General features: G+C 42.6%; 2 protein-coding genes across 2 annotated transcripts; one reads left to right on the top strand and one right to left on the bottom strand.

Moving 5' to 3' along the window:
- Positions 1 to 53: 53 nt before the first annotated feature.
- On the top strand, positions 54 to 4,163 carry gemin2 (gem (nuclear organelle) associated protein 2). The gene is made up of 10 exons (XM_073483433.1): positions 54 to 364; positions 689 to 773; positions 1,255 to 1,344; positions 1,494 to 1,553; positions 1,789 to 1,899; positions 2,102 to 2,146; positions 2,230 to 2,298; positions 2,670 to 2,780; positions 3,502 to 3,560; positions 3,666 to 4,163. Exons 1-10 carry the CDS (start codon positions 243 to 245, stop codon positions 3,703 to 3,705), a joined length of 792 nt encoding a protein of 263 aa, XP_073339534.1. The 5' UTR covers positions 54 to 242; the 3' UTR covers positions 3,706 to 4,163.
- Positions 4,164 to 4,956: 793 nt separating this feature from the next.
- Positions 4,957 to 10,402, bottom strand: pnn (pinin, desmosome associated protein). The gene is made up of 9 exons (XM_073483976.1): positions 10,279 to 10,402; positions 9,738 to 9,815; positions 9,170 to 9,241; positions 8,636 to 8,711; positions 8,202 to 8,296; positions 7,936 to 8,011; positions 7,393 to 7,548; positions 7,042 to 7,180; positions 4,957 to 6,929 (listed from the first exon to the last, which is right to left on the bottom strand). The coding sequence occupies exons 1-9, from the start codon at positions 10,389 to 10,391 to the stop codon at positions 5,668 to 5,670; spliced, it is 2,067 nt and encodes a 688-aa protein (XP_073340077.1). The 5' UTR covers positions 10,392 to 10,402; the 3' UTR covers positions 4,957 to 5,667.
- Between the last annotated feature and the right edge of the window lie 3,477 nt (positions 10,403 to 13,879).

The following is a 13,879-nucleotide window of genomic DNA, read 5'->3' as shown; positions in this document are numbered from 1 at the left end:
AAAGACTACAACACGAGCCGCCTACATTGCCATGGCAACCAACGCCGCGCACAAAGAAGACGTCATCACTGTGCGTCGACAACCAAGATGGCTCCCTAGTTTGTGAGTACTTTCACCACCTGTGAAAAATTAATTGTTTATGTCCTCAGAAGAAGTTTCTGTTTCAAGTCCGCGCTTCATTCGTACTTGACAACATTTTACCTGCTACAGTTTGATACGCACTAGCTCACAATTGATACAAAATGAAGTCTGACGTGGATGAGTTGATGCCGAGGCTGCTGCCCATTGAGTTTGGAGCTGGCACAGAGAACCTGGAGCTGAATGGACCGCCGAGAAACCCGCAGGAATACCTCCGACAAGTCCAGTAAGTTCACCTCAGACAACCCCAGTCTGACCGTTTGGACGGAGCAGAATTAGTGAGAGTCTTTTGCCGACTGCCCTGTGTCACACTGATGCTGCCACCGGAAGTATTGTAAACATGGTGGCTTTGTGTGGAGCCTGTGTGATGCTATCAGCTATGTCGGTGTTATACATATTGCTTTATGCTCCCATTTCCTCTCTTTGCTCCTCATAAAACAGATACCGAGACTGATAAACTCTGCTCCTCGTTTTGAACCTTTTGTGAGTACAGGTGCGTGAGTAGAGACATTTTGTCATGTGCTTGAATGATGTGTTTCCTCTCCATCAGGCTGGAGGCGTCACAGTGTCCAGAGGTGGTGGTCGCTCACATTGACCCCAAGAAACTGAAGAAGAAGCAAACAGTTAATGCCTCTGTGAGTAAATGTACAGGAATCATCATTTTGATGTACATTGTGCTGTTTATTTGAGTTAAGTGTATTGCTTTGCTCTGTGTGCATTTATTAAAAAAGATCATCTTTGGATGGATAATACAAAGGCTACAAATAATGCATGTATTACTACCAGGAGCACAAGGACAGTAGGTAGGTAGTATAAAATGTATACAAGTAAGGCTCCTCTGCCTGGTGAAGGTGCTGTGCAGAGGGTGGTGGGGAGCAGTTTGTCCAGGGTCCTTCTCTCTGCCACGGTCACCACTGAGTCCGTCTCTGTGCCCACCACAGAGCCAGCCCTCCTCACCAGTCTGTCCAGTCGTGCTGTGTCCCTCTTCTTGCTGCTTCCTCCCCAGCACACCACAGCGGAGAAAAGGACACTGGCCAGTGTTGGCATGTGTGAGATAATGTGGGATGAGAAAAATATATTCTATTTCTTTAATTTTCTGACTGCTTCTGTCTTTAGGTGGCAGGTTGTCATGCAGCTCCAGTGGGGTTCTGCCCCAGTCTTGGTTGGCAGCAGCAGCAAGTCGGTAACTTCTCCGGTGTCAGACAGGTAGAACCAAAACCTTCAGGTCTTTCTTTTTTACTGTAGTCCATACAATCTCAAAAAAATGTATCGCATAACAGCATTATCTTGAAATCCCTTCTTGAATTGTCAACAACCTGAAATTATCCAATGTGGATTGTGTGTTTTGCTTTCAGAGCATCACAAAGAACAGGAAACACTGGAGCAGCCAGTCTCTGGACGACAATGTGCAGATGGTGAGGAGATGGCATGGCCGAAAAGTTCATTCAATAGTTACAGAAGTGTTAAGTGGTTACCATCTCACGGGGGGTTTCCCCTTGGGGCCCTCTGTTTGAGTTTGAGCAGAATTAAATGATGAAATTTGATATTATTATTATTATTATTATTATTATTATTATTATTATTATTATATAGATGAACATAAGACTAGAGGCAAACTGAGTAAGATATTTTTCTGTGTGTGTCCCACAGCCGAAGCTAACAGACGAGGAGGGCTGGAAGAGATTTTGTTTAGGAGAGACGGTCTATCTAGGCATTTCGTCCTGCCATGCTGAAGCAGAGCCAGCACTGGACTATAGCAAGGTTGTATGAATGTGCATTTGTGTGACAAAGAATTATCGACTAATTGATTTATTTTTTTTGACTATTACTTTGCTGTCTGCTGTTAATGTTTCTTGTATAAACAGAGTTGTTAATGGTCCTTGAATATTGACATGTTTTGACAGATTTTAATCAGCAGAACTCTGTGTGAAATCTAAACATGACTGCATGTGTCTGCACTCAGGTCGGCTTCCCTCCGTTCCTCAGCATAGTGAGCAGACTGAACCAGGTAAATCCCCTCCTCACTGAGCTCACTTTAAACCAGTTCAACAGTCTGATTGTTGTATCTGTTTTCTCCTCACCTTTCTACAGTCCACTGTGCTGATGGTGTTGGAGGTTCTCATCAGCTGGTTTGATGAACATGACTTTGTTCCTCAGTTGGTGAGTTACCTTTATGGATTATATCAACAAGTCCAATGCTACACTCACATCACCGTGTTGTTTTTGGTAATTCTTCTGAAGTGTTGTCAAAGGAGTTTGCACACAGAACATGGAGCATTTGTTTTGCTCTATATTGTGGCATAGGAGATGAACAGAATGTTGTCATGTTTAGCACATGGTAAACAGCAGCACTGTGTACCTGCTTATCTCTTCCAACCAAAATAAAAAAGCAATGAGCGCTATTGTTTTCTAACCACCTACTGAGAAGAAGAAATACTATTTTGTTTTTGCATGGTCATTTTAATTCACCCTTTCCTTTAATTACTTTCCATGTTTGAATCATTGTGAAATTGTTTGATTTCTTGCTTTAGGGTCGCTGGTTGTATTGCTTGTTGGCCTGCCTAGAGAAACCTCTGCTGCCTGAATCTCACTCCTCCATCAGACAGCTGGCCAGGAGATGTGCTCAGCTCCGCAGCACGCTGGTAGGATTTACTTTTACGAATGTTCTCTAGACTGCGATGGTCCTGTTTGTAATACTACCAATGTGTGTTTGCTGTACTCTTAGGTCCTCTTTTATTTCTGGCGTGTTTAAGCAGAAATCTACAAGTTGCTACTTTTGCATCATGTTGGCTATTTTTGGTGCTCACTGCTGAAGTGTTGGCACTCAACTTCACACTGAAGTGTATCCTGCCACTCACAGCTCATGCTAACTGGCAGAGTGTCTTGCCAGAATAACTCAACAGATTACAGCACTTTTATTTCTGTAGACATTATTTTATTTAAATGTAAACTATTTGCTAATTTCCATCAGGTCATTTGACTTTGGATATATTACAGCTGACTATATCTGTGTGTATGTGTCCTGATATAATAGCTCAGGCAATAGCTCAGTCCGTAGGGACTTGGCTTGGGGACTCAAAGGTGGCCGGTTCAAGTCCCACTCGGACCAAAAAAGAGTATGATGTGGACTTGTAATGGAGAATACAGGTTCACATCCTGGGCATTGCCGAGGTGCCCTTGAGCAAGGCACCGACCCCTAACACTGCTCGTTGGGCGCCGTTGCAGATGGCTGCCCATTCACTCGTTCTCCTCTATACACTGTGTGTGTGTGTGGATGCATGTATAACGTGAGTGATAAAAAGAATTTCCCCTTGTGGGATTAAAACAGTATAAAACAGTATAATAAATATAATGATTCCACAGGAGAGTCAGGAGGATGAGAAACTGCCTGCCCTCAACCTGCTCATCTGTCTTGTTGCCAGGTATTTACCACAGTTTATACTGGTGAGATCACATACAGTATATACATATACCAAGTCAGATTTAGCTTGTGTGCTAAAAAAATATTGTCCTTGTCTGTTCTGCAGATACTTTGAGCAGAATGACCTGGCAGACCAGCCGGAGTGAAACAGTGTTGAACTGATGACTGATATCAACAAGACATTATGGAGGAATGTGCGGTCAGCCCTCTTACTGATGCTGCAGTCAGTCAGCAGGCTTTACCATCAAGAAACAAGAAACTTACAGACAAGTGAAGATGGAGGCTCTTTGCCAGTCAAATCCAACAGTGCAGTGCACACAGCCATGCTGGAGGCCTTGGTGGTGCTGCTGCACATGTTGTGATTAAAGTGGAGGAAACTTTTGAAGAGACTGAATCATTAACTCAGAACCTGTATTACTGCAAGTCACCAAATAGTTTGGTAACTTGAATGGACCTCTGCTGTATAACTGGACAGAAGCCAAAGCAGTTCGATATTGTTTTTGTAGGAAAAATGCAACTTTTTTCTTTGTGAATTGAGTCTTCAGGTTTATGGTTGTTTTAAATGCAAGATTTGTTTATTAAAGTTTGACGCTTTGTAGGATAACTACTTGTATGTTTAAGTGTTTCAGCCTCAACAAATATCTCATTGTTGCCATTACTGTTTTTTAGCGAGGCAGACAGAAGTACTGCACGCATCACCTACCAGGAAAATTCAATAGATAATCGTCAACAGAGGCTCATCTGAGTGATCACCTCACTTTTCTTGTCAATCAGCTCAGTTTCCACTTCTTCCAGGGTAATGACCCACCAAACAGGGCGAGGCTGCCAGGAGCCAATCACACCTCAGATCATCTGCCACGTGTGAGAAGACAAGTCATTCAAATATAGTTTACTGAATGCTTCCACTGGTGGTGATGCATAAACATTTAGTGCAACATTATTTTGATAGTTTTTTAAATTTGTAAATGCATGAAAAATCATAAGATTCAAAACAGACAGTGTAGTTTCCTAAAGCTGATGCATTTTGAGACCCTTCACAATGAGACATCCTTATCTAGCAACTTTGATGTGTTTGGTCTTAGAATGTAAACTTTAAAGGCTACACTAGAGGTAAAATTATTACTGGATTGACAACCGACAGAACCCTGTCGACCTTCTTGATAATTGTTCAAACTGACGCCACATTCCATCTTTTCAAATATGAGAACGTGTGGCTTTGTAGAAAAGGGAAATTAGAGTAAATTAAATTGGGATTTTGAGGACTGTTGGGTCAGACAAGACATTTGATTTCACCTTTCACTTCAGAGAAACTGGTGGAAATCTTTCTGCATCTTGGCATTTTACACTTGCATCATCATTTGCAGCCCTAACACAACTAAAAAAACAACACACACAAGTAGACTATTACCTCACCTTTAATTTGAAGCCATTTCAGTTTGTACAAAAAAAATGAAAAAACATTTTCAAAAACCAGAATTTGAGCAAATCACACACGTCAGGACGACACTGATCATATGGTGGAAATAAATGAGGATCAACAGCGTTGTCACATCAACTTGAAAACAACGAGTGTGCGTTAATGGTTACCGCTTCCATAACCATTGATACCCCAGCCTGTGGCATTATGATTAGGATGAAAAACTGTAACCTAAACATTCAACACCATCTTTCCATAGTGCCACAAATACCCTTTTAAAACCCAAATCAGGCCAAAGTTAAATCATTTGGATTTAAAATGATTAAAATGAGGTCTTGAATAGTCTCGTCTGTCTCAAACCCGTTTAGTGAGGGGTCCTATTTAGAGACAGTTCCCCATAAGGTACTGTGACTTCTAAGTCCAGTTTACATTTTTGTAACCGCGTAAAGGGAAAACGAGGGGAGAAAATTAGAACCAGTCATCCATCGTTTCATTTCAGTTTCAGAGACTTATAAATCTCTACACTGAGGAAAAAAATCCTCCTACGTTAAAACTTCAACAGGTTTTTCTGTGGCGGTTCAAGGACAAGTAAGTTTAAAAACCTTTGTGATCTTATGTCTAACAAAGTAAATAGTTTGTTTCCCCTCAGTGTTTTCCTGTGTTGCCATACGGAGGCTGAATAAGAACCAGATTAGCGCCTCTTGTCCTTCCTGTCTCTATCTTTATGCTCCCTATCGCTCCGGGACGACCTGCCCCTCCCTTCATCACTCCTCCTCTTCCTCCTCTCCTTCGATCCTTTCGAGTCTCTCCCTCCACCGCTACTCCCTCCTCTCTTGCGGTGACTTCTCTCTTCTCCTTTCTTCCTGCCCCTATCTGATGGCCTCCTCTTGCGCTTGCCATCTCGGCTGCGACTTCGGCTGCTGCTGTTGGATGACGAGGACGAAGACGATGAAGACGATGAAGAAGAGCGGCTGGATCCAGAAGAAGATGAGGAGCTTCCGCTGGAGGAGGAGCCGGAGGAGGAAGAGGAGGAGCTTTTACTATGACTGCGGCCCTTCCTTGGCTCCTTGTCCTTCTTCCTCCCTCTCCCACCGTCCTCTCCATCCTTAGCGGGTGCAGGGGTGATGCTGGGGGCCTCCTGGGTATCAGGTTGTTTTTGGGGAGCTTCGTCCTCTGGTTTCCCTGCCACAGTCGGGTTCTCAACTGCTGAGTCCTGTTCCATGAGGCCAGGGACGATCAAATCCTGCCCAGGGGCTGTGGGGGCTGTTTGAGACCCTGGGATCCTCTCCAGGCCCAGAACCCCAGAGGACTGAACTGCTGGTTCCTCTGTGGTGAGGCTGATCTGGGGCTGACTGCTTTCTGGTGCTTCTTGGCTGGTTTCGGCTGGTTCAGAGGACTGGGTGTCCTGGCTCTTTTGAATCTGAAGGTCTGTGGGTGCCTGTTTACTGTCTGTTTCTCCCTCCTCTCCCTTACTGTCCTGCTCAGGCCCACCCCCCACCTCCATCTCAATCTCCTCTGAGCCTGGACTGGCTTCCTTTTTTCCCTTCTCCTCCATGTCCCCTCCACCTTTACCCCCCTCCTCTCCTACTTTCTTCTCCTCACTCCCCTCCTCACTCAGCTCCATTCCCTCTACCTCTTCCTCCATCTTCTTCAACAGCTCCTTCTCCCCTCCCTTCCTTTCCTCCCCCTCATCTTTCTCTGTCACCTTTCTGTCCCCCTCCTTCTCCCTCTCCTCCTCCTCCTCATCATCTTCCTCCTCCTCTTCCTCCATCTCTGCATCCCCCTTATTACCCGTCACCTTGACTACCTGACCTGCGGGCTTACCCTCCGCCGGGCGGTCCGTCCCTGTTGCTGCCGTGTTGCCGTCCTGGTCGCGGTTTGGTTGTCGCCGGGGGCGGGACTCCATCTTGCTGAGGTGTTCAGCAAAAGCCTCGCACCTCTCCTCAAACACAGCTGTAAGGAAAAGCAATAAAACAGATTACAGTGATCACCTCGGTGAGACCGAATGACATCTTGTCAACAAAGTTTAAAGCATTCTTTAAAAAGTTAAAGTTAAAGTACTGACCATTTAGTTTCTTGGTGGAGTCATCGAGGAGTTTCTGTGTGGCGGAGCACATCTTTCCAGGCAGGTAGAAGATATGAGGCTTGGTCTTGGTACGGATATATTTCACCAGACGGTTATTGTGGCTGGTCCACTCCTCTTGCTATTAATGGAGGAAAGACATGGTTGAATTAAATCCTAGCAAAGTAAAAACTCTGTCTCATCTGTTTTATGAACAATTACAAAACATGTCTGAACATTATCTACACTGGAGTGCACCTTACCAGATACGATATCTATGCATTCATTTTCTAAACCACTTGACCCAAATTCAAACAAGTTAACAAACTGAAACTTGATGGTGTATTTTCTTACCAGCTGAGCCAATTCCACTTTCTGTTCCAGCAGTCTCAGCTCAGTCTGTTTGGCTCTCCTCTCTTCAAACAGCTCCCTCTTTTCAGTCTCCACCTTCTTTCTCTCAGTCTCAGCCTGAACCTCGAGCTTCTGCTCGATTTCTGTACGCCGCTTTTGCTGAGGGGGTAAAAGTAGACGATGGACACAGACAAGATTATGGAGAGAAATGTGGTGGGTCTTTAATTGTTTTTGTAAACATGTGTAAACTGAATGGAAATCCCAAATTTCCCTTAAAATACAAATAATAAACTACAGAGTGTTTTACACAATACAGAGATAATACAATAAAAACAAGGAGCATTCTTGCAGCACAGGGACTCCCACTCTGTTCCTGTGTACATCCACATTTTATTTCTAAAATCAGTGACATTAAACCCCCAAATCAGTTGACCTGATCAGTCTAGTAGCGAAAAGCCACCATCTAATTCCACTGATTGAAATACTTGCTTAATAGCAGCCAGCTCAGCTCAACAGTTCACCCATAAATTGACCAGCTTTCCTCACCTTCTCTGTAGAGACGTTTGACTCCTGCTTGAACTTTTGCAGGGTCCCCATCAGCAGGCCGAACATCCGCCGATTCCTAACCAAGAAAACACAAACCCACCATCACAAATGACTGCGATTTTCAGCTGTACATGATTAATATGGACCCTTAGCTTCAGACTTTCATTAATTTTCTGGTTGCTGTTGCCTTTTAACAAATTTAACTACAAAGACAGCTGTCGGCTCTGAATGACAGGACTGCAGGCTTGTAGCTCAGGTTGGCTTACCTCTGTTTGCCCCTCTCATCCATGGTTTGATCTTGAATGAGGTCTCGGCGTGTTCTCTCCTTGGAGGTAGCTACTACAGACGACTGCAACGCCGGCTGAGGGAAGAAAAAAAACATGTTTGTCTAACAAAACACTGACTGACCCAACATCTTCTAGTAACTGACATTTAAATGTGACAGTTAATGATGATCACCTATTTCTGACATTACTGAGCAGCATTTGATGTATTTTTGGTCTCCCTATTTTTAAAACTACTCAACTAGGATGCTACTCTACAAAGAGACTGCATACTAAAAAAAAGTAGATCCAAATTGACAAGTCCAGACACCTGCCAACCAATCAAAATTAGGCATTTTCCATGGCCATCCAACAGTTTTCCCACAAGCTGCACATATTTCTAACACTTTTCAGTAGAGCTAACTCCTAATTCCGACCTTTTTGACATCGTCATCATCCTCGGCGTCGCTGTCGTGACGCGCGTCTCTCCTGGCCCTCTGGTCCCCCGCCAGCCTGCAGGTAGACACACAGAAACATAAAACAGCCATCAAGTGACAGAAACTTTAGACGCAACGCAAATGTAGCAACGCTGCACTCATAGCTGTCAGGGCAGAGATACTAATTGAGGCTTTCCATTTGTTAGAAAGCAAAGAATCAAAGTAATTAAAGTCATATTTTCTCACTGCTGTTCAGCCTAAGGCAGCCTTATTGGAAATGAAACAGTTCGTATCCCGTTGAGCAGCACCAGCAACTTGCAAATATTCTAAAATTAACATTACACTCGATTATTATCAGAAATCTATTCATTTCATCAATCTAAAAGCTCAACAGTCATAAGCTGATCACAATTCTACACTAAAGATGAACCAAAGCCTCAAAACAAAAACAAAAAAAAAGAACTAATTCTGGGTAATTTTGTTACAACCTACAGGAGATGTTAGTACATGTACATGCATCTATACAATTCTCACCTCAGCAGGGCTCCTTCGATGTCCCTCTGCTTGGCAGGGGGGCCGCCGCCTCCAATGTCGGAGAGACTACGCCTTAGAAAGGACACAAGACAGTGGTTAGAGGTGTGCAGATGCTTTAAAAATATCAAGCCTGATTTTTCTTGTCAGTAACAATGAATCAATAGCCTGTGCATGTTTTGCACATGCACAGTTATAGTTGTAGTCTGTGGTGCAGTTAAATTCTATAGTTTTATTTTAAAAGCTGTTTAGTTAATTCTTAATAGCAGTAAAAGTGTGATTTATAACCTTTTTTAATTCAAAGCTTCGTCCAACCACGTATACCTCTGCCATGTGGTAATAATGATGTGAAGCAATTCAACAAATGTATAATTTCATCAATTAAGAGCAAGTCAGTGGCTCCTTTAGTGAGTGAATTCAGAAATGTCGCTTGATTTTGATCAATTGCTAAGATCCGAGTTTGGTGTTACTGTTATTCACGGACACAATTTAACAACTTGTTTTCCTTGTAGGAAATGTGTAAGCAAGTATTGGGTCTGATTAGCATAAATGTCGTTGCATTGAGCTTTACCTGAGCAGGTTGATTCCTCTGCCTCTACCTCCACCGGGGCCTGCCAGGGGGCCGCCGAGCCGACGGATCTGACCCGGTCTGTAAACACAGCATGAAACAAGGTCAAAACAAAACCAAAACCAGTCGTATAGTTCTCACATAAGCTCCGGAGAAAATGCCTAAACTGCTTTCTCTATAATGATATCGGCACTTCACTGGAAGCAGAGCCTTTTGGTTAAATTACAAATGATAAATCCGCGGTGACCCTCGGACGACGCCTATAGGGCCCAGCCATAGTTGGCCTAAAAGGTCTAATATTTCCCTCCAAGGTTAAAAGTACACATTTATACCGGGTTCATTTCCTACTGTGCATGTTTATTTATCAGTTCCGACAGCAGTAAGGTGAGCCTCTGTCGGTTCAGTTAGCGCAAAACCATCTGAGGAGGCGGTAATGTTTGCTAACTAGCTAATCGACTCATGCTACCACACGTCGCTAGTCGTATGAATGCTAGCCTGTCACTACAAATATGCCGAAAGCTAAATAACCATTCGGGCTTTTTACCTGGATTCATTAGGATCACGTCCGGTTAATTTACGAATATTATCGTCCACATTTTTTAAGCTTTCCTTGGCTTTTTCGAGCTGGTCTTGCAAGCTCCGCACCACCACCGCCATCTTGCTTCCAGTTAGCGCGAATCACGTGTTTTTCTTCTTCGTCTTCTTCTTCTTCTATCCTCCCGTGTCCATTTTTCTTCTTCGCGTTTATCGGCAGCTGACATGTGACATGTTGGTGCAATACCGCCATCTGCTGCTCAGTTTTGAACCCTAAAAGTGATGACAGAGTTTAATGTCACAATTGACTCACTCATTTTTTACTTTCCCTTGATGCTCATGTTGTCATCGCCTGAAAATCATTACATGTTTCTCTTACAAAGTTGTGAACAAGACTGTGGTAACATAAGTGCTATTTCAAATGTGTGCACGTTGCTGCTTGAATTAATCTTCACACCCACATAAAAACAGAGGCTAGTTTGTTTCAGAATATTTCCTAAAAACAACCAACAGGAAACAAAGGATCTATCATCTAATGTCATTAAAGCACTAAAGAAAGCCTTGCTGCTAAACAGCCAAATTAGGATAAATTATGAGCCTTTACTGGAGGTGGATGGTGTTGTTTCAGGGGACCCAGGATACCTAGGAGTGCTCCCCAGGAATTATAGGACCATAACTTGTACCACAGCAGTCAGTCAACTCATAATTTATGACTTAAACTGGACCTATTAACAAACATACCAAGAATTTGCTTGCAGTATGATATTTGTCAACCCAGCAAATAAACAGATTCTAAACATAAGACATCTGACTACAAACTGGTATTTGAAAAAAAAAGTTAAAAGACATGTTTTTTATACTGTGACAGAACAAAAGGTTCCTCATTTCGTTTGATTTCTCCTGAGCCACAGGCGTACAGGCGTTCTTTCTCTCTTCTCTTGGCAGCCAGGTTCTGTATGCCAGCCTCTCTCTTTTGAACTGTACTACAAACCGCAGTGAGTTGAGAACACCGGCTCTGAATCATGAGTCTTAAATTGAAAATGAAACCCCCTTTGAGCCCTGCTCCTGCAGCTCTTGCATATCAAAGTGGGAAGCAAACATAAAACCGCAGTCAATTTCCTGGTTCACATCTGGGTGTGGCACAACCTGCAGCATTATCTACTATAGACGTGTGTATATTGCATCACAACAAATATGATTTATTGAATATACCTATTCACTGTGGCAATGTATGTGTTACACTACAGCATTTATCATTGTTAACTTCATGCATTGTGTGCATTTACGTGCTTAATGCACAGTGACATGTGCATGCTCATATGTAATGTGTTATAGTCATTATTTGAAACACTGAGGTAGAGCGGAGTTGACATATTGAGGTGTACTGTCTATCTCATGGTGATGTTAGTATTAAAGGTCCCATATTCTTCTCATTTTCAGGTTCATAATTTTATTTCAGGTTACTACCAGAATAGGTTTACATCCTTTGATGCTCAAAAACACATCAGTTTTCTCAAACTATCCAGTGCACTGTGATCCCCTCTGTCTGAAATGCTCTGTTTTAGCTCCTGTATCTTTTAAGGCCCCTCCTCCTGAATGCCAAGTCTACTCCGATTGGTCAGCTGCACACGCTTGAGCCAGCACCGCTGACAATAGCAGAGCAGCTTCGCTAAATTAATTCTTACCTGCCAAAGTAGCTGCTGTGATGCAAATGTGTGACATGGTGACGCAGTGTGATGTGAGGCATGTCAAACATTTCGAGAGCAGTGTTGTCAGTGTCTGTGGGAGAAAGGAGCTCCTGTCAGTGCGGCCTCTGACCTTTTTAACTTTCAAGACCTTTTACATGCACAGGAACATATATGAAACACTGAAGGAAAGAAAAAACGAGAAAGAAAAATAGGTCTCCTCAAAAGTGAATCCACCCTAAACCACACATAACTTTGTCTTTTTTTTTACTACATTTGAAATAACTTTCATCATAACACATCCAAGATATTTTGTTTTATCCTAAACCTTTCAATCTGTTAATGTAGTGGGGCTTGAAAATACATCTTTTCAAAAGCTGGATCAGTTTTACAGTTTTTCTAAACCATCCGGTACAATTTTATCTGTTGACAATTTATGTCAGTTTATTAAATATCTTTTTTTCCCACAGGTTATTTTCCAGCAAAGAAGTAAGAAAAGGCATAATGACTTAATTATCTACCAGAACGGTGACAAAACATGCAACCAATATAAGTGAATATCTGATAATTATAAGTCATCAGTAAGACAAGAAGGAGCTGCAGCAACATTGAAATAGTCATTTATTAATCATTTCTCCTGTGTCTGACAGTGTTTGGTGTTAATCAACATTCTGAGTGCTGGGGAATAATTGAGCTCCACCTTGTGTGTTGTTGTTTGTCATCTCCACTGTAACTATGAGACACACAAAATCTTTTATTGTGTCAGCCTAATTGCACAACAGCATCATGATAATCTTATAGTCTGATTATCCGGACGTGAGAGGCCTCTTTGTCTGAGGTCTGAACAAAGCAGAAAACAAACTCAAATTAGCAGTGTGTGTTTTTCTCCGCTTTTCTGACGAAGATTATGGGCAACAAACAAACCATCAAGGCTGCCCTTAAAATGAATCATTGGTCAAAGCAACCACAGACTGTGCTTTTCTTCATATTAAAGAAAGTCAGTAGAGTTGCACCCTTGCTCCACAGTTTATAGGTGTACCTTTTGTCTCATAATCACAATAATTAAGAAATATCATGAAGCAGTGATATTTTCTGACATCGCTGTCGGACAATGAAAGTGTCATACTGTCTCAACAGGTGTGAGTTGAGGGCAACCATCACTCCTCCTGTTTTTGTTGCCGTCTGTCTGCTTTGGCTCAGTCGTTCAGCATCTCTTTCCCCTCTATTCACCTCCTCTGTCTCTGCTCATCGCCAACAAACAATTACCCCCGCGTTTCCCATTGTTGTGTTGCCATGGTGACACTGGTCAAATCTCATTTTGGAGTGTTTCATGTTGCTGTCCCTCTTGAGGGAAAGCCCTGCAGTGTCGGCCCACTGAGAAGAGCTCATATCAGTGTTCCCTCCTCATCAGCTGTCCTCTTTGGCTGGAGTGTGTTTGATGTAACCATAAAGCCAGGGGACATTCATAAGCTTCTTTATTAGAGCTAGTTGAGCAATAAATCTATCTGTGTTAGGATTTTAGACTGCTGGTTGGACAAAAGAAGCAATTCAAAGACGTCTCTGGGCTGTGGGAAATAGTGATGAGCATTTTTCTCCATTGAAATTTTGTTTTAATAGACTAAATGATTAAAGGAGACAAATTGTGCTTCTGTTTTAGCTCCTGTCTCTTTAAGGCCCGCTCTCCTGAATACCCAGTCTGCTATGATTGATCAGCTCACACACGCCTGAGCCAGCACTGCTAACAACAACAGAGCAGCTGTCCTAAATCTATTCTTACGTGCCAAGCTGGGTGTGAGGCGTAAATGTGTGACATGGTGACGTCTGAAGAACAAACTTATAACACTGAAGAGAACAAAAAAACATGATAGGTCTCCTTTAATAGATTGATCAACAAAACAATCAGATTAATTGATAATGAAGATAATA

This window comes from Pagrus major, chromosome 16 (genome assembly GCF_040436345.1).
Source record: "Pagrus major chromosome 16, Pma_NU_1.0".
Lineage (NCBI taxonomy): Eukaryota > Metazoa > Chordata > Actinopteri > Spariformes > Sparidae > Pagrus > Pagrus major.
Note: the sequence above shows the minus strand (reverse complement) of the source record. Positions and strands in the feature narration are given on the sequence as shown.

Bases quoted from the DNA above. Each gene is read 5' to 3' on its own strand.
- gemin2 (XM_073483433.1), top strand. From the start codon at position 243: ATGAAGTCTGACGTGGATGAGTTGATGCCGAGGCTGCTGCCCATTGAG. The intron at 774-1,254 runs GTGAGTAAATGT...TTCTGTCTTTAG, and splicing joins AGCAAACAGTTAATGCCTCT to GTGGCAGGTTGTCATGCAGC. The intron at 1,900-2,101 runs GTTGTATGAATG...GTCTGCACTCAG, and splicing joins CAGCACTGGACTATAGCAAG to GTCGGCTTCCCTCCGTTCCT.
- pnn (XM_073483976.1), bottom strand. From the start codon at position 10,391: ATGGCGGTGGTGGTGCGGAGCTTGCAAGACCAGCTCGAAAAAGCCAAG. The intron at 8,712-9,169 runs GTGAGAATTGTA...GTCTACCTGCAG, and splicing joins ATCGAAGGAGCCCTGCTGAG to GCTGGCGGGGGACCAGAGGG. The intron at 8,297-8,635 runs GTCGGAATTAGG...TTCTTCCCTCAG, and splicing joins ATGATGACGATGTCAAAAAG to CCGGCGTTGCAGTCGTCTGT.